Source organism: Lichenostomus cassidix, chromosome 1Aa, assembly GCF_008360975.1.
Source record: "Lichenostomus cassidix isolate B80296 chromosome 1Aa, HeHo_3.0, whole genome shotgun sequence".
Lineage (NCBI taxonomy): Eukaryota > Metazoa > Chordata > Aves > Passeriformes > Meliphagidae > Lichenostomus > Lichenostomus cassidix.
In genome coordinates, this window is record NC_139480.1 from 46,099,144 (window position 1) to 46,122,720 (window position 23,577).

The 23,577-nt window shown below is 43.6% G+C and overlaps 2 protein-coding genes across 2 annotated transcripts; both read left to right on the forward strand.

Moving 5' to 3' along the window:
- Positions 1–1,939: 1,939 nt before the first annotated feature.
- On the forward strand, positions 1,940–10,237 carry APOLD1 (apolipoprotein L domain containing 1). Its single transcript, XM_085047829.1, has 4 exons — positions 1,940–2,034; positions 2,593–2,733; positions 5,347–5,518; positions 7,658–10,237. The coding sequence occupies exon 4, from the start codon at positions 7,663–7,665 to the stop codon at positions 8,401–8,403; it is 741 nt and encodes a 246-aa protein (XP_084903955.1). The 5' UTR covers positions 1,940–2,034; positions 2,593–2,733; positions 5,347–5,518; positions 7,658–7,662; the 3' UTR covers positions 8,404–10,237.
- A 1,873-nt stretch (positions 10,238–12,110) lies between these two features.
- On the forward strand, positions 12,111–20,012 carry DDX47 (DEAD-box helicase 47). Its single transcript, XM_085047864.1, has 12 exons — positions 12,111–12,256; positions 12,844–12,937; positions 14,100–14,288; positions 14,964–15,035; positions 15,529–15,647; positions 16,153–16,224; positions 16,342–16,458; positions 16,615–16,761; positions 17,058–17,195; positions 18,578–18,648; positions 19,181–19,310; positions 19,404–20,012. The coding sequence occupies exons 1-12, from the start codon at positions 12,173–12,175 to the stop codon at positions 19,521–19,523; spliced, it is 1,353 nt and encodes a 450-aa protein (XP_084903990.1). The 5' UTR covers positions 12,111–12,172; the 3' UTR covers positions 19,524–20,012.
- The last annotated feature ends 3,565 nt before the right edge of the window (positions 20,013–23,577 follow it).

Sequence of the window (23,577 nt, forward strand, 5' to 3'; positions counted from 1 at the left end):
GCGGGCACTGGGCAGGGGCGGGCCGGGCACCGCCTTTTATAGAGGGAGGCGGGCACTGATTGGCTCCGCCCCACGCCCCGCCCCTTCTCTGCCCCGCCCTGTTGCCGCGCGGCGTCCCGCGCTGTGTCTTGTGTTTCTGCGGTGAAATAGAATGGATTTTTTTCTATTTTCTCTGTCACGAAATCGTCTCTTTTCTGCGTCTGTGAGGCCGAGGGAGTGGCTATTTTTCGCGTGTTGGTGTCTCGTCGCGAAGAGTTGGATTTGGGTAGGTAGGGGACGGGAAATCCGGAGTCCTGCCACGGAACGGACCTCGACAAGGCGAAAGTTTTGTTTTTATTTGTAAATTAAAAATTCTCCTTTAAAATTAACGTGAGTCAGGACACTCAGTATTAATCTTCAGAGGATTGTTTTTACATTTGGTAAGAAAACAAACAGCTAAAATCTCATTTTTTAGAAAAAAATTGGTTTCAAAGACAGTGAGGTAGCGCAAACCACAGGGTCACATAGCCATGTCCTGCACTTTCGGCTTCTGCTAATCATGCAGGGAGAATCTGCAGGTGCAGAGAAGAGCATTCTCTCCCAGGTTTCCTTTCCTCCTTCCCATGTCTTGATAATTTGTTCATAAGGGTGTGGGAAGTGGGCTGAATACACCCAGGCCAAGAGAATCTGCTGACCATCCCTGTGGTCTGAAATTGCTTCAGGGGTGCTGGGCAGCTGAGCGCTCAGGCACAGCACACATCTGAACCAGGAGCCTGGGAGCAACACTAAGCTCCTGTCCCCTTCATGTGCCACCTCTGCAGCTGGCTGCTTCCCCTCCTTGGGAAGCACAGGTTTCCAGACCTCATGGAAGTGGGAACTTGCTCTTGCCAGATCTCCCATTAACAGATTCAGTTCTGTGTTTGAAGGTGCCCTCAGTTTCTCCTGAGACCATCACTCCCTCTTAAAAAATTTCCCTTCAAAGAGTTTCATATTACTGATAGCTCTTCTTTCTGATCAGGTCTCAGCAACAGATAATAAATAAGTAAAATAAATAAGTCCTGAGTCCTGAGGCACACACACCAGGTAATGCCTTAATATTAATGCTAACAAAGGTACAAAAATATTTATCTGGCTTTTAGTGAGGAAGAATTTTCCCTTCTCCTTTTGTCTAAAAACACTGGCAAAAGATCAAAATGTTTCTGATTATATTTTCCAGCCCCTGTGGCTGCCAAGAGGAATCACCCTGTGGCCACCATATTTTGAGAATGGAAGACATGACCTGGAAAAAAAAAGTCATGGCTTCACAAAAATAATAATAATTTGAATTTGTTTTGCTTTGTTTTTGTTTTCAGTTCAGATTCAACTGTTAAACTCAATCTTAGTCTCCCTGTGCTTAGAAGAAATTATTAGAACTCTGATACGGTGATGTTATGGATAACATGCTTTCTTTGCATTCCCAAGTGCAGCTCTGTAAAACCATATGTTCTTCTGTACACGTTGGGCTCCTACATGTGTTCCTAGCAAACCTATGGGACAGTGAATGAGGCAGAAAAGGGATGATTAATTTCTCTCTATAATTTGTCGCATATTATAGAGCAGCTGCCTGGAATAGATAGACCAAACCAGCTTTTGGGGATACCTGGTTCTTCTCCCGGCTCTAGAGCGAGCTTCAGAATGAGAATAAACTGCCTGCATGTGATCCTCTAAAGAGGGCTGAAATTAGGTGAGATGCATCTCTATCTGAAGTTGAAGGTAGCAGTTTTTTCCTGGACTTCTTCAGGCCCTTGTTTTTCTCTGTCATGTTTCTGTTGTGCCAGATGAGAGGGTTAGTCAATGTAATGACAGTAGCTTTTGAGCTTCCTAGACAATCTCAGACAGAATTTGAAAAAACAGTCAAGGTTTTAAAGATTCTTGAAAGTTTGACTTCTTGAAAGTTTCACAAAAATAAGTAGTTTTGAAGGTGAGAAGAATCCAGACTCTTTTCTTCCAAGAGAAATGTTGCCTTATGAATTCAGCCATCAAGAAGTCCATTGGAAAAGAGACACAAGGAACAAGGTTAGCTAACTTCTACTTTTTACCAACCTATTAGGTTTCTTTGCAGTTCTGAAAATACATTAACAATTCTCTGCTTTCTATAATCCCGGAGGGAATGGGCAGCCAGAATTGCTTATTGCAGTGCTGCTGCTTGCAATGCTAAGACACTGAAGAGAGCAAAGTCCTCCAGCAGCACTGGTCTCAGCAGAACCTGCGTGTGGCTGCACTGAGTTACGTCAGCTGAGCCACAGCCAAGGCTGGAGGCTTTTGGGATAAGTGGGGAGTTGTTTCTTTGTGCGTCAGAGACAGAGTCTTGTGCCACACAGAATGCACTGAAACATGTAATTTAAGCTGGCGAATGGCAGCATAAGCTGCTCTGTTTAAATACATTGCAGAAATTCATTCTCCACGTCCAAATAAACACTTGATCACTGCAAACAGTGCTAACAGTGTTTTGACAAGGCAATTTAGGATGGTATTTCTGTTACATGAATGCTTGCTCACAAAGTAGGCACAGTCAGTGCGCTTGACTAATTTTCTGCTTAAATGGAACTAACAAGATGCATTCTCATCCCACAGGCTTTCCCGTTCCCCCCACCCTGCCCTGCTCTTTGCCACTTTCTTCAAACCCAGCTGAAGTCCCACATAGACCAGTGACTAGAGCCCAGAGCAGCCTGTCTCATTCTGGAATGCTTTCAAAAAATTGATTTGGATCTACTGGTAAAGTTACTAAAAGCTGATGCAGCCCTTTTGGTTCCAATTTGCTTTCTTTGTTTTAGTTTCTGCCTATTCTAGTTTCCTTGGATTCTGAACTAGTCTCTTGCTGTGAAAAGTTAAAATTCATCTTTGATTCAATTGAAAAAGAAAATAAAAGAAAAAAAAGACAACTTTCAGCTCCAGGATCTAGCAGTTAAGGTTGAAAGTACCATGCATGGCAGAAATCTCCTATTAAAAAGATGGTACATCAGTGTAAATGAACTCAAATTTTCTCAGTTATTTGATCAAAACAATGTCAATAAAGGAAGTGTATATTTGAAACTCCAGTTTCAAATATTATACATTTGCACTCAAATGTTACATCACAGTAGCTGCAAACAGCTTCAGATCAAACACTTCTGCTATATATCCCTTCTGCTGGAAAGACCAGGAGCATAAAGACCAGTCCTTTCTGCCAAAATCCCCTGAAAGGAAGAGAGCTGAGGCAATAAAACATCCTTCCTTCCCTTTTCTGGTCACCTGCTCCCACAAAATGCCCTCAGGCATTTCAAGAGGATGTGGCTAGATGGGAAAGGGTGGAGCAGAGGTACAATTTTTGGCCAGGGTCATTGTGAAACACCTGCTGTGCCCCTTCCACCATCAAACCAAAGTGCTTCACAGGTCACAAAGAGACAGCAGCAGCAGAGGGGTTGGGTGAAACTGAGTATGAACCTAATTATATGGGTGGATTATAGGGAAACATCCTCTTTAAATGGTGAAAGAGCCCAAGGATGACTCCTGTGAGAAACCATCCTTGGCTGACACCAAAAGCTCATCTTGAGTGAAGTGCAGATCTTTCAGTGGACAGGAAAGTCTGTGAGGAAATACTCTAAGAAAAATGAATTGTCTCTCCTGCACTCTAATCAGGTCCTTGCTCACACACTGAGCATCACAGGCATTTCTGACAATATTTGGCAGCTGAGTATATTGGAGGAAGAGCACTGGAAAAGGAAAGACAGGACCCAAAACTATATGTCATCATCTTAGGCTCATTCTAGATCAGTTTTTTTCCTTTTACTTTGTTATTTCATTTTACCAAAACTCACTGTCCTAACAAGGACACATCTACAGGCATGAACTCTGATGCAGATACAGTTAAATGAAAAAATGTGCCCTATTCTGTTTGGGAATGTGAGAAAAGAACTCTCCATCAACTGCAAACCCTTGCCAAGGCAGATAGGCTCCAATTCAAGCACATGCTTGCTAAAACAAAGGGAAGGGCTAAAGTAGAGTTTCCTTCAGTGTCAAAGCTCACCTTCCTGTCAACGTGCAGTAAGTACAAATTGTAACAGACCACGACAGCATATTCAGGCATCTTCAAAATTATGTTTTCTCTTTTCATGTCTGTGACAAAGTGAAATAACTCTTCCATGCTATTTATTTTTTCACTCATGTTTCATCTCCTGTAGGTCCACCCCTGACAAAACACTTGACATACTCTTGCACACCTATTTTAACATAATTGAAAATCAAGATTGCCATTGAAATGAATAATCCCAGCTTTCTACTCTCCCTGCCTGATGCCTCTCAGTCCTGGCTCTTTTTAAGGTCAGCTCCAGCAATTGTGTGGCTACACATCTCACAAATCCAACAGGAATTCAACAGGAAAGCCTCACCACTCAGTGACAGCTAGATAGCTTTCAGATTAGATAGGTCAGGGGATCTCTAGGGCCCAATCAGAGCTTCCCTGTCAGCAAATAGTCCTGAAGAGTAACAATCCACCAAACAAGAAAGTAGATGTCCCATCTTCAAGCACAACAGCTCAGAAAAAATGTCCCCAGCACCACAGGCCCTGTGTCAAGAGAGACACATACCACTTTGGTCTGCCACTTTGATCTACCACTTAGCACCATCAAAAAAGTGACTTTTCCTCACCCCATCAAAAGAATCTTTCTCTGATTAAAACTGGCCCTGGTTCAGCATGGAAGGCAGCACCAGGAGTGGCACTTAGGCTGTTCCTCTCCAACACCTTCATCACTTCTTCCCTCTGACCACATCTGTATGGCACAACTGCCAGGCAACAGCAGGCAGCAAAACAGGGGACCCAAATGATCCTTTTTTTCTGATTATTCATTGCTGGGCAAGCACCTTAGGAAAACAACAGGTCTGTTTCTCAATCATTGTGGTGCCCATAGTAAAGAAACAGAATAAAACCACAGGGAAATCACTGCTTTTGCAGCATGTTTTTACGTGAGAAGGAATAGGAATTCAGAGCAATGATCTTGCTGTGGAGCTGCTTCCCTTTTATGGGTTGTGCCAAAGAGCAGGGATTTTAAAAGTACACTGGCCTTGAATGGAGTAGCTGACTGGCTGATAGCTCCACTGGGTCTAGACATGTGGCAGAGGGAAACTTAAGTCATCAAGCAGTCGGTGGCTCCAGCACAGAGTAAAGTCAGTTGCTATTTCAGGGAAAGGAAAGGCAACTGTTCCCTGCAGGGGATGTCTGCACTACCTCAGAGCCAGGAATAGGCTGCAGTTTTAACTTTTTTTTCACCCTACACTTCAGGAAAAGCGAACACACAATGTCCATTTGCAGGGATCATTTCCTGAACACGATGTGTGCTCGCTGTCCCACAGGTCACTTTCCAGTGTGTCACATCCTCCTGCACAAGGGAGAACAGGAAATGGCAAACTCCCAGTATGAGGCAAAGCATTCCCATCGCAGCAATTGGTCCACAGGAGCTATAAATTGGTCTCCTCCAGAAACAGATCAAAATTTGTCTTCTGGGACAGTGGCTGGAAACTGAAGGTAAGTTTGAACCAGTAATTTTTGGAATGTCTCTGAGTCCTCTATTAGGAAAGTGTTTGCAGGTTTTGGACTAATGTATACCTTTATTGCTGGGGAGATTTTTCTCAAAGATCAGGAGTTGGACTTTTTGCCTTTATGCTGGAATTAATCAATATCAGAGGATATGCATCACTAAATGGCCTATGTTATATACTGAATGATTGTTCTTATAATGTAGTGAGATAGCTGCTGTTATTACCTGAGACAGTTCTCAGCGACTGAATCTTCAGAACAAATTGTTAAGAGGCAACAGGGACTGATATATTTAATGATCATCATATTGATCTGTTGTTATTAGTTTTATGCTCATTGCTCCTTTCAATGCTGGTATCCATTTAGATTATTGTTAGTCCTTGTGCATCCAGCTGTATCTTTGATTATAATGAAAAAATAATAGAACACTGCCTCCAGTTGAGAGAAGCACAACATACTAAGTGATTCAAATGACTCAATGACACCAAGAGAGACTGGGGCATTTTCTGAAGGGCATAGGGGGAGGTCTTAAAGGATCTGTGTGAGACAAATTAGGTCAAGCAAGGAGAAAGGGGGAAAGATTGCAGTGAGGATTATTTACCTGGACACTTCAGGATGGATAAACTATTTATGGTACACAGTTTCCTCCTTCTGAAACATGAGGATCCTGCAGAATGAAACCCCAAGGATCCTAACTACACAGTGCAACTTTGTGAGGGACTAGGCACCTCCAGTTCCCACAGCACAGAAAGCTTAGCAGTAAAAAGGTGCCTTCAGCAATAAATAGTTTTGCTTAGCTGGCATTGTGACAGGGTCTCTCTGCTACAGAGACTCCTTTTGGCTATGAGGGCATTATGGACTGCAAACAGCTTCTTAGCTCTATGGCTGGACCTTGCTAGGTGCAGAGGCAGTACAGCTGTGTGCACAAATGCAGTGTTGTGAAGCACAGAAACTCTGCTTCCACCAGACAATTGGCTACATCACTCATTGCCTTAGGTTCCCTGTAAGCAAGCTGCCTTCCTTTGTAAAGCATTTTGCAGCCCTAGAGCAGCCCAAAAATGCTTATTGGAACATTTCTTTCTGGTCTTGTGACAAAGAACAGAGACAGCAAACAGAGATCATCTAGCATGGAAACCCTGAAGATTCATCTTCCAGAAGGGAAGACTCTCCTGCAATCTTGCCAGGGGAGGTTTTCCATAGCCAGCAGTTTTCAAGTGTTTTCTGTTCATAGGCCTCTGTATTTCCCCTGTTCCCCCATCCCCAAGGAAAGCAAACTAAAAATGGGCCTGCTTTTCTGATACACTGTACATGAGCATTTTAAACCATTTCTGTAGGCCTCCCCGCCACTGTCACTGGGGATCCACAACCACAGGTTGCACTAAGAGCCACAGAACAGTGGTTCCCATCTTTGTTTTTACACAGACACCAGGTTACAATAGGAAAAAAAAGTGCTGCAGGACCTTGAGTTACTTAAGCTTAAAGAAAGGAAGGATGTTCACAATACCCATCCAAGGCATCAATAAGCTCCTCACCTCCTATATGGAAAAGCCAGATGTAGATTCTGCTTAGCAGCTTCCCTCTGTCCTCCTTTAATGGGAAATAACCCCTAAATAAAATCCTGGGATGGTGGCTTTCACCTACTTAGAGTCTGACCTTTCTTGTGAAAGATGTCCTTCTATAGTGCAGATCCTCTGAATTCTGTCACAGGGGACAACATATTAGTTCTGACAGGATTACCATTCTGGGCATTGAGTCACTTAATCTCAGGGGAGTTTCTGTCCCCAGGGTTTGAAAAGACATTTTGTGTCTTCCCAGAGATAATGGCAACAGCACCTCAGACTCCAGCCCTCAGGATATTTTAGCCTTTGCAGGGAATAAGAAAAACATTTAAAAGTTTCTCTGTCTGAAAGTTACAATGGAATATGCAATTAAATGTACATGTGCAAACGAGTATGTGTGTGTGCATGAGTGTGCATGTGTGTGCAGATGGAAAAGCTTTCTCATAGCCAGGTGAAACAAAAAAAAACTTGGCTGGATGCCATCCCTGAAATGGTGGTCCAGGATGAGCATGTCTCAGGGGGGTTTTCTGACATAAATCCCAACCCAGACTTTTCTGTTTCTGGACAGAAGCCATGGAGAGGAACAGTGATGCTTTTCTGCAAACGCCAGACCCCACACACCACTTCCACGTGGCCCTGCTGGACCAGAGACAGAGGCTGCGCGGCCAAATTGCTCACCTCCACAAGGCAGCTCGGAAACTCAACAAGCTCCGCAAAAGGTCCCTGATTGCCAACGTCAGCGGGAGCACCCTGACTGCTGCAGGAGCTGTCACAGCCATCCTGGGGCTGTCCCTGAGCCCGGCAACGCTGGGAGCTTCTCTGCTGGCATCAGCTGTGGGCCTGGGCCTGGCCACTGCCGGTGGGGCTGTCAGCATCACTTCTGACCTCTCCTTAGTGCTCTGCAACTCCCGAGAGGTGAGGAAGGTGCAGGAAATTGCAGTGACTTGTCGGAAACAGATGAGGGAAATACTCGGCTGCCTGGAGTTCCTTCGCCGAGGGCAGGGCCCAGGTGACCCCGCGCTGCGCCAGTCGGAGAAGAGGGCATCCATCTCCCTCTACAACTCTGTCTGCTTCATGGTCTTCTGCGGCTCCCACAGCTTCCTCGTGCCAGAATACACCAAGGAGGTCACAAAAGTAAGCCAGGCTGTGCTGAAGGCCAAAATCCAGAAGCTGGCTGACAACCTCGAGACCTGCACCAGGGCGATGGATGAAGTCTGTGACCTTCTTGAGTCCAGAACTGAGCTTTCTCCATGCACGAGGAGACTCAACTTGGGTGCTAAAACCACCGCTGAGATCCTGAGACCATCCAGCTGAAAAAGTGTTTGGCCCATATGAAAACTGGGTTTGGGGACATTACATTATTAACTGTGACCATCAGGACCTCTACCTGTTTTACAGTTCACGGTGCTGATGCACACAGGTACGCCTGTCTCATGTGCTTTATACACATCCGAACACAAACTCCTCCCTGACGGGAAGATAAAGCTTACACACACCCCCCACTCCTCAGAGTGACAGTAGCCACCTGACTCGGGTTGGAGGCTATGATGGACACACAGACTCTGACAGAAACAGCAGCAGATCTCAGAGCCTGAGGGCTGGGGTCGGTGGATGTTCCACAAACCCATCTTTCCCCAGCCATCTCCACTGCTCTGCTTCCCCAAGGCAGCAAAAAGAAGTAGGTCAGGAGACTGATGAAATACCTGATGCTGACTGAACCTAGTTTGCAAACAACTGATGAATCTGTGTGTGGTACAAGGGCTGGAGTACCTTAAAAAAGCCAGCAGCTGCCCATTTCCAGCAGAGTACAGTCCCATTAGCAAGGTACATCTGGAAACGCTGTAGAAAGAAGCAGCTCCAGATACAACAGACTGTATGGATAGTTCACCATCCCAGGGTGAAATAGCAGGGCCAGAACTTGTTATCCCTTTTGAAGAAACCTCTCCAGACTGAGAACTGTGATGTTTGTGTTCTATTTATTTACACAGAATTATTTTAACGTTATGATATTGTATTTAAGAGTGTATATTTTTTTCTGTTTGTTTTAAAAAGGAGGCCTCTGTTCCAAAGGAAAGCAGTTGTTTTTCAGAGTAAAAGCAAGTCTGTGGCATGTGAGAGCAAGTTACCTGTTAATTTTGTAGTGAGGGAGGGCAAGTCCCTGTAGGAAAAGGAAAGCATGACCTGAATGCTGATAGTTATAGGTGAAACACAGTCAAACAGTGACAACAGATCTTAGGAGCCAAAACAGAGAGAACAGTGACCCTGGGACCAGAGTTTGCCTCAGGGCATTGGTGGAAGAGAGAAGCAGCAGGAAGGGAAGGGTAGGTTGATTACTGGTCTGAGCTGGAGCCCTGCTGTGCTGGGAGCACACCTGAGAGCTGGAGGTGCCACTCTCCATGCAGTCAAGCAGCCTGTGAGACCCACAGTGGATCATCTGTGAGGAAGGAGGCAGCATTCATACTCCTAGCAATGCTTCCCAGGGAAGGCTTCAAATGAGTGAAATATATGCGGGTGCTAATAACCAGGAGAGGTAGAGAGGAGTAGGATGACTCAGTGGCTGAGCCCCTACAAAGCAGCAGCAAGGACTGGGACCCTATTTCGAGTGATTGTTCTGCTAAATATTCCCTTTGTGACCCATCAATACCTCAGTTCCCTGTCTAAGAAACAGGGACAGTAGCACTTGCTTACCTCATACCTCACAAGAATGCTTCTGGGACAAATACTGAAAAGTGCTCAAGTACAGTGATGATGGGGATCATATCAGTACCTGAAAGAGGTAAAAGGAAGAGACCCTGAAACTAGCTTGAGGCAACTAGAAGAGTTAATGCAGAAGTAATTCCGTTCACAAGCATGCCCCCGTGGATAAAATTCCCTGTGCAGGCACAAATCCAAATGATCAGAAAAACCTACTCTGTAATTCTGTAACATTGACCAAATTCTTTGGAAGGGCAACACTCCCTGTCACAAAGCTTGAATCCTTGTCCTTTTTGTCTCTTCTTCTCATGAAATCAACACTTGTTTTTATGTGTAGGAAGAATAAAAGCTCTGGTTCCTCAGAGTGGGACTCACTCAAATGCTTGTGACACCCATGCCTGTTTGCCAGAAATGAACAAGTACACTGCTGATTCGAATAAATGAATATGAAGCACTTTTGTGTCAGTGTCTCTCTGCCCACCTGGATGTGACAAGCTGTACACATTGTCCATCTCATCTCATCTCATCTCATCTCATCTCATCTCATCTCATCTCATTCTGTTTTCCTTATGAAATAGCTGACATTATATCTGCACTGAAGCTCATCTCCTGTCGATGCTCTCACTCTGTCCCTGCTAAGGAAGACTGAGCTGTAACATGCAGTAGAGCTAGGAGCATATTGGGTTAAAAGGCAAGTTTAAAAGGCCAGGAGTGAAAATTTTTAAATCCTGTATAATCCGCAGTGTCTTGTGCTGAAAAGCACAGAAAGGGAATTACTATTTAGAAACTGTATATTTATTTTATCACACATGACTGCACTCAACAGCAGTTTAGGACAGGGGAAAACTTTCATTTAAATACACCTATTGACAAAAGGGAATTACACTATCTGAAATTTCACCAGAACAGAATTTCTCCACCCTGCTCCCCAGTAAAACAGCACCATATAACGTGGGCAATAAGCCCAACAAAGAATCACAAGCAGTGACTTCCTGTCACATCCCTATTCCATTTCCTGAGGCATCCCAGTGACCCTTACAGGGGCTCATGTCTACGTGCTGGCCAGGCTTAACTTCCAGCACTAATGATATATAGCAAGCTCATGGCTCAGACTGCAGCAATTTTTGAAACATATGATCACAAAGAGCATTTACACAGGGTGGTTTGGGGTTTTTTTGTTGTTTTACTTTATTGTTGCTCCTGAGCGCAGTGGGATGCAGCAGTTTCATTTCCACTCCTGCCCATTAATTGTTTCGGGTTTCCTCTTCTTTCCCTGTCACACAGAGAGTTTGTTCGTATTTCCTCTCACTTTCCTCATTGTTCTGGGAGCAGAGGAAATGCCATGCTTGGAATCCAGTGACAGATGCTGAAGCACATCAGCATTTCCACTGAGAGCGCGCCCAGACAGCCTTCCCACAAAGAGGGAGGTCTGCTCAGAAATGCAGGCATGAGCATCATTTTGCAGCCAGCTCTGCTGTCCTTTTGAAGCCCAAACATCTAACCCTAACATCTCGCATACATTAATCTTCTTTTCCCTAAAACAAAGCTCATCTAGCTGCAAGGTTGCCCTGCTGCAATCAGCACTGGGACTACAGACCAGAGATGTTACACCCAGACCAGATGGAAACCAGTGACTCAGGAACTTCCATCATGATGATATTTTGATGCTGCACTCCCTGAGAGGTCATTAAATGCATATCCACCTCTCATCAAGCACTTGCAGGCTTAATTCACAACAGCAGCAATCAAGAGAGCTGGGATAGTGTTTGCATCTATTCTCATCCTGTACTCTCTCATTTCATGACATGAGTTGCCATGGTTCAGTTTATTTTGTATTTCTGGCACTTCAAAAATTCATACTAGCAATTACCATACGCAGGAAAACAGTATGGGACAATGACAGTTCTTTTCTCTCTTCCCATCACTAGTGCTTCAAAATATTTCATACCAGCACTTCCGAAGCAGTTAATTTGTTCTTGATATGCATTATGCATGTAAGTTGATAAATATTCTCGTCCTTTTGTGCCTGGCCGGCTCATTTTGCCTTGTTCTTTCACAGCTGTAGAAGGTATGAATTGGTAAGAGCATCACCCACTGCCTGAGCAGTGCAGTGCTGAGCTGCGCGCCTGAGGCTTAGCCGCTCGGGGTTACCGCTGGGCGGGCAGGCAGGCAGGAAGTTTTCCCACAGCCAAGTGAGTGTGCCCTTGTCCCAGGACAGGCGGCTGTAGATCCGCAGCTTCCCCGTCCCTGGGCACCTCTCGGAGCAGAGGGAAAACCCACCCGCGCCGCGCCGCTCGGCTCTTCCCCGGAACTACAACTCCCATCGCACCCCGAGGAGGACTACAGCTCCCAGAATGCTCCGCGCTGCCCCGTGAGGGGACGGGCCAAGATGGCGGCAGGAGAGGAGGACGGCGCGGCGGCGCAGCCGGAGCAGGAGCCGGCGGTGGAAGAGCCACGGACCTTCAAGGACTTGGTGAGGCTGGACCGGAGCCGCTTCTGCCCCCGGTGCTCGCCGCCCGGTTCCGAGGAGCAGACCGGGCCGGGGGAGCTCCGCGGCAGCCCCTGTGCGCCCCGGGCAGACACGTGCGGTGCCGGGCCCGGGCGGGAGCTGTGCGCCCTCGGGCCGCTGCCCCCTGGGCTTGCCATTGCTGCTCCCATCGCCGCTCCGCAGCCGGCCGCCGGTAGCTTCAGTAGTGTTAACTCGCCGTGGCGTGTTTTGTTTTCCATGGTCATGGGTCACCCACTGAGGTGAAGAGAGACAGCTGAGTCTGGGGAAAGTTCCTTGTGTAAACTAGGGTAAAATCGACCCTAAAATTTCTTCCTGATGACGGTCGTCTCTAACAGATGATTTTGAACACATCCTATGAAGTTACTGATGGAGATGGGGACCACTGTGGGCAGCCTGCCCTTTCAGAGAGTTGCACTGGGGGCCTGGTGAGGTTTATCTCTGCTAGAGACAAGCTTGCTCTGTTGCAGCATGGATTTAACTTAACTCTGTGATTTAATATAAGTCTTCTTGGCGATGTCTGTTTCCCCTTTTTCCTTGTCACTAATGTTCAGGGGGTGACAGATGTCCTGTGTGAAGCTTGTGACCAGTTAGGATGGAAGGTGCCAACGAAGATCCAAATCGAGGCTATTCCAGTGGCTCTCCAAGGTGAGAAGTGTTCTTCTTTTATCCTCAATCAGGGAGTGCTGTAACACTGCCTGCAATCACAAACTTTCAAATGGGTACAAACATTGTTCCTGGAGTGTTCACTACGGTTGTGTAGTTCTGACAGTCTGTGTTAAATAGAATTTTTATGAATCATTTGAACTGCTAGTCCACTTTGACCATTTTGTTCCTGAAATACCCAAGGATACACAGGAAGCTTTCAATAGGTTTTGGACTGTGCTCCTCATAGAGACCTACAGACCTACAGGAATTACAAAAAAATTAATTACTGAATTCAGCTGACATTTTTGCCTCTAGGACTATTTTTTTTTAATAAACAAAACCTCCCAAAACACTGTCAAAGAGGAAAAGAATAATGTAGTGACAGAATAGGAACAAACTTTCAGTATCTACTCTGTCCTAGTATTTAACTTTTGTCAGACTCTTTTACTACACATATAAGATTCTCTTGGAGGGAAAAGAAGACCAAACGCAAAGGTAAGACTGCATTCCTGAGAAATTGTTCCTAGTGTAAGGCCTGTTGACATCACGTTCTTCTTGGATTTATGAGCTTAGGAGCTCATAGTGGATTCTACTGATAAATTCCACCCTGTTGCCTGCCTTTTTTTTGGGCAAAGGACTTGCTGTTGTACCCTTCCTGCAGCAAACTGGTTTAGCGTACTCTGTTAACCAATGCCACAGTTGTGGCTTGTGAAATGTGAGTTTGGTAGTGCTGTTGTCCTGTAGTTTGTGTGACTGAAGTCTCAAACACTGCAGTCTGTTTCCTTGTAAGCCTGTAAACAGACAACATCTGGACTAGAGTACTGAGACAGAGTCATGAAGCTGTAAACTGATGTCTGATTTGAGACATAATAAAGCTTATTTTGAACCTAAAGTTTGTATGAAACCCTGTGTATTAGCAGAATTTTGACTAGACAACTGAATATTGAGACTGTAATCATTGTACAAATAAAAGCACAGTCTAAAAATGCTTCAGAGAGATTCTGAAATTCTTTGGTTTGATCCTTTGTTATTTTTTACCATCTGTGTGTCTGCTTTTTTTCTGTCCTCAGGGAATTCTTGTGTTTTATTGCACAGTGCTTTGAAAGCTTCGTTCTCTGTCTTAGCTATATAAGTTTTTTGCCCTTCCTGCTCCTTCTCGTAGGCAGAGACGTCATTGGGCTGGCAGAAACAGGCTCTGGAAAAACAGGAGCCTTTGCTTTGCCAATTCTTCAAGCACTGCTGGAAACACCTCAGCGATTGTTTGCTCTTGTCCTGACACCAACAAGGGAGCTGGCCTTTCAAATCTCAGAGCAGTTTGAAGCTCTTGGCTCCTCCATCGGTGTTCAAAGTAGTAAGTAGCTTTATGATATTGGACCAGTTCTTCTGAAGACCAGTTTGTCAGCTCTAGATTGCAAAGATAAAAATAGAGGATTTGTTTGGGGGGTTGAACAAAATGTGAGAAAAGCTTATGATGCTGGAAGACAGAGATCTGGTATCAGGTTTGAGAAAGAAAGATTGCATGGTTTTTCCTCATGGAGTAGTCTGCAGCTCTCCTGCGTTTTATGTCTAAACAATTAAAAGTGGAAGTGGAAGAGAATGTTCTCAGTAGTGGGTTTGTGTCCAGTGAAATTGCACAGAGCTCCCTGATATAGTGTGATATAGTTTAATCTTTCCTTCAGACTGTCTGTATTGATTCTTTAGATAACCTGTCAAAAAGAGCCTTGTGGGTATTTTTAGAATTCCTAGATTTTTGCAGCTGAGTTAAGCTGCAAGTAATAGATTCTGCCTGTAGCTCTTCAGCTGTGAAAATAAAGTACTTGTGACCAGTTAGGACTTAATTGTATGGCTTAAGAAGCCTAGAAAGGTCAGATATGCTAAAATAAAGTGAAATATCTTAAAAATAAGTAGCTTTTCATTTGTACAGAATTGCTGTGGGTGGTGGGCAGTAGGAGTAAATACTATAGTGCCAGGGGAGGACTGGTGCTACGCTGAGGGGTTCACTCTTTTCTTTCTGTTTGTCCTGCAGCGGTTATTGTGGGTGGAATTGACACAATGTCTCAATCCCTGGCCTTAGCCAAGAAACCACATGTTATAATTGGTAAGTTAGTGTGCTGGGGGATATGGGGTATGAATGTTACCAAACTGCACTTAACCAAAGAAAGGAGAGTACATCCTTCATTTGTTTTTGTCCCAAGCTCTGAGTTGTGACTTGTTAATTTTTCAAAAGTATCCACCACTGACTTCATTGCTACAAGCTCATTCCAAAACATTCCTGCTAGACCTAGAGCATCTTTGGCTTGTTTTTTTCATTCTCCTCAAGTATTTAAAATGCTGGTCTCATCCTTCACAATACAGCTTTCTACAGTCTTTTGGTGTCATGTTTTTTTTAGGACATTCTTCAGAGAGTCCGACTCCATTACTCTTATTTCAAAACACTCTCTGAAGATTTCCTATGAAAGAGTTATTCCCACAAAGCAGTCTTTACTTTTCTTGGGCAAAGAATCCTGTTTCTGTAATGTACAACTCTCTTGTCTGTTTGGATCTTTTCCTTTGCTTTCATTCTGAATTTGCTCTCATCATGCTTTTGGTAGCAACCCCTGGCCGTCTGGTTGATCATCTGGAGAACACAAAGGGCTTCAACTTACGAGCTCTGAAATTCCTGGTGATGGATGAGGCTGACCGGATTCTTAACATGGATTTCGAGACAGAGGTAGGAATCTCCCAAAAGAACAGTTTGGAACACCAGATGAATCCCTTTAAAAATCACTTCGTATGGTCACACAGTAAACACTGAGCTGTTCTGTAGAAATCAGTAGCAAATTGTAACTAACATCTAATAATTACACAAAAGTCTGTGGTGGGATTACAACATAGCAGAGTTCTGCAGAGCACTGGCAAGACAGTAGGAGGCATTTTGTTTCTGAAATCTGCTGGTTTCTCTGATGTAGAATCTAGTTAGTGTAGAACACAATCACACACACATTCCTGCAGAAATATTGCCTGATATTTGCACTTTTGCACTTTCTGGAGTTCACACTGCCTAATTATAAACAAGATATCATCTTACACCTTTCCTTTAGAAGAGAGAAAATTTATTCCTACTGTATGTTTACACATGCATTACTCTTCATGTGGATGATCATTCTGTTTGTGGGAGGCTTGTGTCTTGCTTGGTTGTAGTATTTAGTATTTCTGTTTCCTTTCTGTTTTTACAGGTGGATAAGATATTAAAAGTGATTCCTCGAGACAGGAAGACATTCCTGTTTTCTGCCACCATGACCAAGAAGGTGGGAGCAGAGTAGTCTGTTTTAGCTCTTCTTCCATCAGGCTATCCCTGTTGACTAGACTGTATTAATACAGTTTTCTGACAAGATCTCTGTCCTAAATTTCATTGATCTTACCAGGTTCAAAAGCTCCAGCGTGCTGCTCTGAAGAATCCTGTTAAATGTGCTGTTTCTTCCAAGTATCAGACTGTTGAAAAACTACAGCAGTACTACATTTTCATCCCCTCCAAATTCAAGGTAATGCCACTTCTGTTTCTTCTGTCTTACTGTGTCTTTTCTTGTTCCCACATCTGTCCAGTATCTTGTCATCTTCTGAGGCCTGTACTTACTCTTTAATGTTGAACATGTGATTATCTCTGGGTTTATTTTAATTCCATCTCCATTTCTTTACAGGACAGCTACCTGGTCTATATCTTGAATGAGCTGGCTGGTAACTCTTTCATGATATTCTGCAGTACATGTAACAATACTCAGAGGACTGCGCTACTGCTCCGCAACCTGGGCTTCACTGCCATTCCCCTCCACGGGCAGATGAGTCAGGTATGGGTGTGACTCCACAGAGCAGACAGGAGACCTGGGGCTTGGGAAATGGGCTGCACCATACTGAGTCACAGCTACCTTGCAGAAGGAGCATTTCACAGCTAGTGGACTGGACTGATCCATAAAAATTTAACTAATGTGAATGCTGCCACTGATTCTGTAATATTTCAAAAATAAATTAGAGAAGTGACATTTTCAAGCAGTTTCTCCCTCAATTCTTTTGTACCACTATTTCAACAAGAGAATATTAACTAGAATGAGTGTTATTTTCTCATTCCCTTTTTATCCTTTCCCAGAATAAACGTTTGGGCTCTCTAAACAAGTTCAAGGCAAAAGCACGCTCCATTCTGCTGGCTACTGATGTTGCAAGCAGAGGTCTGGACATCCCACATGTCGATGTGGTGATAAACTTTGATATTCCTACGCACTCTAAGGTAAGCTTGTCTGAATGCCAGCTGAGAGCTTCTGGTCACTGGGAACAGACAGACAAAGAAGATAGACAAAGGAACAGAGACATCTTTTCTCTGTTCTGCTGACTGGAAACCTAATTCATGATTCTGTACATTGCAAGGTGTAGTTCAGCCTGTGCAATTGAGTTGGTATCTCAGTTTGCTTGTATGGCCTCATGGCCTCAGCTGGGTTGTAGAAGTGATCCTGTAAGGGAAGAGGGGAAGTGAGGAATGTTTTTTTGTCTTTACATTTCTGCTCAGACTATACGTTTTGCCATATTACATTAAAGGGCTTTGAAAACAGTTTTAACATAATACTAGTTTCATATAGTCATCTCTGTTCCTGTGATCCAGGTCTGCCTTCGTATTGTAAACTGAGTTTAAAAAAAAAGAAAAAAAATTAAATTCTCTCATTATGATGTTCAATGAGCATTTGGTCAAGAAAGGTGTCCTTAGTATGTTTCACCTTCATAGCACAAAAGTACAGCAAAAGGAAAAGAAAGTGAGTTACTAACTCTCTGCCTTATGGAAAGTCTGGGATTCTCTCAGGAATGTGACTGTTTCCCAGCTTAGTTCTAGAAGGCATACCATTAACATGCACTTCAGGAATTGTAATGATTAAAGATACTGCACCTTGCAAACAGAAGAAAGTTTGGTGGGTCTTTTGAAGACATTCCTTTTGCCATTGTAAAAGGACAAAAGCAAATGAAAAAGCAAAAGGTGGGGGCAGCAACTTGAATGGTGTTATTACAGTCTTTGTGCTCTTCTCTCTCATCTAACCCACAGAATACATCCTTTCTTACGATCCTCTCTCCACAGTTCCTGTATGGAGAAGGGAGTTTTAATTTCCACAATGTAGTATAAAACCTGGAAAACAGCATGGAACTATATTGACAGAAGATGCTCAATAGATCAGACTCTTTTAAATTGTTCTCCATCATCCTTTCTTTCACTGTGCTTACCAGATCTAAATCTACTTGTCAGAGTTTCTCTGGAAAATGGACTATGCAGAGCACTAGATCCCAGGACTGAAAATGCAGGCATGGGCTCACTGAATATTAGCTTTCCAAGGAAGTGATAGTGAAGTCCTTGCAAAGTCATGTATTGCAACTTACGTCCCACAGTCTGGAATAATTGGAGTTGGTCTTTTATTTTAGAAAGAGAAGAATTAAAACTGAAGTTATGCCTCCACCTATGCCTCTTCTCAAAATCTGATGTTGCACACCCTCATGAGCATTTAATCCTGGCTCTTGGTTCTCAACACTTTCTTGTTATTTCCTAAAGAGAAAATATTGGCTGACCTGGTGTAAGATCTGTTCTGTGTAAGGTGAACATATATTATTGCTTATCAAGAAAATTCTTTCCAGGATTACATTCATCGTGTTGGGAGAACAGCTCGAGCTGGGAGATCTGGCAAATCTATCACCTTTGTCACACAGTAAGTGACAAAATTTGACAGACTTATTCTTTCCAGCTGTGTTTCAGAGTAAAAAATACCTGACCTCATCCTTGGTGAGAAGAAAAAACTGCTTTTCATTTTGAGGTGCCCGCTGGTTTTATTTAGTTAAAGGGGAAGAATTCAAAGCCCAGGGTGGGGAGGGTAGAAGGTCTAGGTAAATTCTAAAAGCAGGCATGTATTGAGCAGAACTGTTAATAACTGGACTCTACAACATATATGCATTTTTAAAATATATAATGCAGGTTAAGTAACTGTGGGGGTGTTTTATAAACACTGAAGTATTAGTCTAAAAGGAAAATCTTTGCCAAATGCTTCTGAACAGAGTTCAGCTGAACAAATCAGAGAACCCATGCCAAATGGCATCATTTAGATGCAGCTGAGTTGCTTGTGAGACCATCAGCACAAACTAGCAGTATCTGTGGGCTGGAGATAAGGAGTGAAGTCTGTGAGTGGTGACAGCTGAGGGCCTCTCAGGGGGGCTGATTCAAGCTGGTGTCTTGTCTTTTCTCAGGTATGATGTAGAGCTGTTCCAGCGTATTGAACACCTGATTGGCAAGAAGCTGCCAGCATTCCCCATGCAAGAGGAAGAAGTCATGATGCTGACAGAGCGTGTAGCTGAGGCCCAGAGATTTGCTAGAATGGTGGGTGCTGGCTTCTTGACCCTGTACTCACTGTTAGAGTCTGAATTTCTTCAGGTGCCAGAACTCTGGGTCAATATGTTGATTGCATTGCAGGAGCTGCGGGAGCAGGGAGAGAAGAAGCGATCTCGGAATGATGATGATGATACAGAAGAGGCTATTGGTGTCAGGAATAAGGTGGCAGGTGGGAAAAAGAAGAAAAGGAAAGCCTTCTAGCTTGGTATTTGAACAGACTTTTTTATTTTTCTCTTTATGGCTGCATGAGCTGTCAGAAACAGTCTACCAAGCCATCTCCAGTGGATTTTTTTTTTTTTTCGGAACTACACATGAAATTTGGCAATCTGAGGAAAAACCTACTTATTTTCTTCACAAGCTATAGAGTGAGCTTGGCCCAAATTTGTACCATGGTTCCAGTTTTCCTTTCAGAGACCATCACCTCTGGACCTGTAAGCAGCTGTGGTCTGGCCCTGCTCATTCACAATGAAGCTGGTTCCAGTATGCAGTGTGAGTGCAGCTTTTGCACTGCTGCAGCCTGTCTCACTATCCAATCTTACTGAGTGCATCTGGAGTCAGATCTGTCGGAAGAAAGAGGAAAAATTTTAAAAAGTGACTGAATTTTCACAGCACAGCTGTGATGCCCTTGCCTTGGTGAAAGGATGTGTTACGTTGAGAACTCAAAATATATTTTGCTTAATTTTAAAGCTACCTGGTTTTCCTTGTCTTGTCACTGGCCTGTTCCGTTTACTTTGTGTATCAGCTCTGCCAGAAGGTTTTCTGCTTGGGTCAGTTTTAACAATTTTAAGATCAGTGGCTTAGATTTGTCAGCTGAAGAGTGGTCCAGCACAGCGAGAACCATTTTCGGCATGATGAAGCTTTTCACTGCCTGGAATTCGATCCACTATCTGTTAATGATTGACACCATCAAGGATAGGTCTGGGTTTTGGGTGGGGTTTTTGTGGCCTGTTCTTGTAGTGCTTCCAAATGAACACAAGAGGGAGGTATTTACGTGGGAAAGCAGCTCAAAACTGGGAGGTGAAGAAAAACAGGTATCCTGGAAAGCTCTTTGTTTCCCTAGGCAGGGAACTTTGTTACTCTTAGGCAGAGTTCCATGCCATATAAGTAGACTTTGGCAAGGATGAGATAAAAGTCCTTCATATCAATCTAGAAGATTACTCCTAGTTCTCATTGACAATAAAAACTTTCACACTGGATGTTCCTGCTGGTGGGCAGAGAACAGTAGGAAGCTCCTGCATATGAAATTTACTCAATACATGAAAATTTATTGCCCATTAGAACCATGCATAGGCTGGATTTTCTGCCACATGAAAAACAATATTCAAAATAGTCTTTTTTAGATCTAAAAGGAAAGTAGAACCTATTGCAATAGTCAAGATGAGCACAGTGGTTATTTCACCTTGTCAGCATAAATCTAATATACAAATGTATGCTAGTCAGAATGCTTTTTACACTTTTGTTAGGGGCAGCATATTTTGCAAAGAAAGGCCAAAAAATAATAGGACTGTTTTCTCATGAGGAGCAGACATACTCTTTGGTGCAAAAAGAGTGACAGTGTTCTCACTCTGTTTTTATTTTGTAGCAGTTTACTTATATCTCTCAAATATCTTCAAGTTTGATAGCTCTGAAATGGTCTCAAGTCAGTGGCAGATAGTAAGTGTACAAGTCTTGTGTGTGTTGACTGCTAAGAGAATTATTGTAAAGCAGAGTGTGTATCTTCCCTTCACAAAGGGGCAGGGGTGAAAGCCCAGGAAAGAGAACATGTTCCTTCTACAGGGCCTTTTGGTAGCAAACCACACAGGTAAGAGGAAAAAGCCCTAGAAGACAGAGAGAACAAAATGAGTGATAACATGGGTGGAGATGCAAATGCTTGTTCCCCATGGAGGAAGGGAACACTCCCAGCTGTCCTGCTGGGTGCTTGAACAAAACTTCTTATTCTTTGCAGGCAGGATAGGGTTGGTTCCAGTATCAGCAAAGGAAGCTTAAATCCATCTGAGGGTCCTGGATCACTGGAAAGTCTCTGGAGTGTTATTCTTAGCTATGTAATGGATGAGATGCAGAGTCAGTCCTGAACCAGTCTTGGAAAATGATGTGAAGAGCACTTTGCTGGAGAAGGCAGGGCAGAGTCATTCCTTTCAGAAGTAGTGAGGCTTGTTTAAGAGATTGTTAGAGTCTCTAGCATCTCTCTGTGTTCTTCCTATGTGGAAGGCTGCAACAACAGGGCATGTCTTGCCCCTTGGTGGAGTCAAAGATTATCCCTCATTTGCAGCTGCAAGAATATTGGAGGAGAGAAATAGAGCTACTCCTTGTGAAAGATTAAAAAGCCTTGATAGGAGTGACTAGGCAGCTGGCCACCTCCCTGGATTTGGAATGACAAACTGTAGAAGCACTTGGCATTAGAAAAGCAAAGGTCTCACCACACCCACATTCTCACTGGTGCCTCACCTGCCACAGGTATGTGCATTCAGTTTCAACTAAAAATATCTCAACAGGTTGGAGGGGCAGGAAATGGGGTTTTTATTGTGGCTACTCCAGGAGGGCTGGGTCAGAGGGTGTTTGTATAACTGAAGTGGAATAGGGAGTGTCCAAAGATGTATTTGGGCAAAACAGAATTTGCAGCCAGCCTAAAACAAAATCTCTAGCTGATCTAATGAGACACGAGGGGAAAAGAATGAAGTGAGACCTGTCTCTCTCTGAATAAATGTTCAGAAAATACCAGCAGTGGTATGTGTGTGGCTGCATACTTTCATACAACAACTGCTGCCAGTGTGTTTGTTCAGTCAGGAGGGCTTTTGAGGGGCAGCTCTGAAGCACACCCTGCACACTCTCGAGTTTCACTCAGCAGGGAGCTGAGTGGAGCATTAACCTTAGTGTGATGTAAGGTAGGATTGGGCTAACACAATCTGTCATATTTTTATGGTTGAAACTCAGGTGAAGTTTCAGTGAAAGCTCTGTTCTCAAACAATGTTCAGCGGGGATGTTTGCAGTTTAAAACAATTCTGCACTTCCCAAGTCCATAATGAGAAGGTGATTATTTATTTGTAATACATACTTTAAATTTTGGTTTATAGTTTTTATTTCTAGTACTGTGTAGGTGAGTACTTCAGGCAGTAAAAAAGACGGATAGAGTGTCTTTCATTTAAATGTTCTAGGGGTAACAGAAGTGGGTCAACCTTTCTGAAGGGAGAACTAAAATTAAACATTGATGTCAGTGTGGATAACTAACTTCAAGATAAGTGACAATAGCTGCAAAAACGTAGCAGTCCCTGCCAACCACACAGTGGTCCAGTTGCTGCACAGAAGCTGCACTGAACTGACCCATCTGAAAAGGATTTGGCCATGGCAGCTCCCCAGTGCCATGCACCTCCTGCCCAGGGGCTGCAAGGGAAGGCATGGGCCAGAAAGCTGGGAACCAAAGTGGGCAATCCAGGGCCTTTTTCTGTGGTGGCATCCTGAGCTGAAGTCTTCTAAAAGTAATGAGGCATACATGAACTTGTTGAAGGAGCTGACAGCCCACCTGTCCCCCTGCCCCCAAAGAGGTAGAGATAACTAAAGAGGGAGAGCTAAATGCCATGACTTTCTAGCAATACCACTGCCTTCTGCTGAAAAGAGTCCCAGTTTAGGAGGAATCCTCAGAAGTACTTGGCAATCTGGAAGGCCTTAGTTTACAAATCAGGATGAAGTTAGTAAAAATTCTCAGTTTAACCAAGAACAGAAGTAGTAAAATATCCAACATACTTAAAAGCCCTTGGACATACTTAAGAAGGAATGGAATTTATTGCATGACCTCTGAAAGACTCAGGCATGTACCAAGCATTGTGGTGTTGTATAAATGTGAAGTTGTGGTTTGTCTGCAATGACATGTGAGGAGCTTCTATAAACATTCAAGTGAGCAATTAATTATTGTAAATGTTGCAGAGTAAATGCTGTAAAAATCCAGCTTCGGTGCAAGGCATAGTTTACGTGATCATTCTGAATTCTTACTCCTCTTTCTTACGTACTTAGTAGATTTTTGGGGGGAGTAAAAACTCCCAACAATAGTAAACACAGAGAAACAGAATATGAGTTTCTGACAGAATCCCAAGATTTGGGGTTAACTCCTGACCTTTAAAAAAAAAAAAAGGTTAAAAGATACTTTCTTAGTTTTCAGACTGCTTTTTCTCCTGGTCTGACTAGGAAAGCTCCTTTTGAATAACAACATTTAAAAGAGAGAACTAAGGATGTTTTGTTCATCTGGCACCTAAGAAATGGAAAT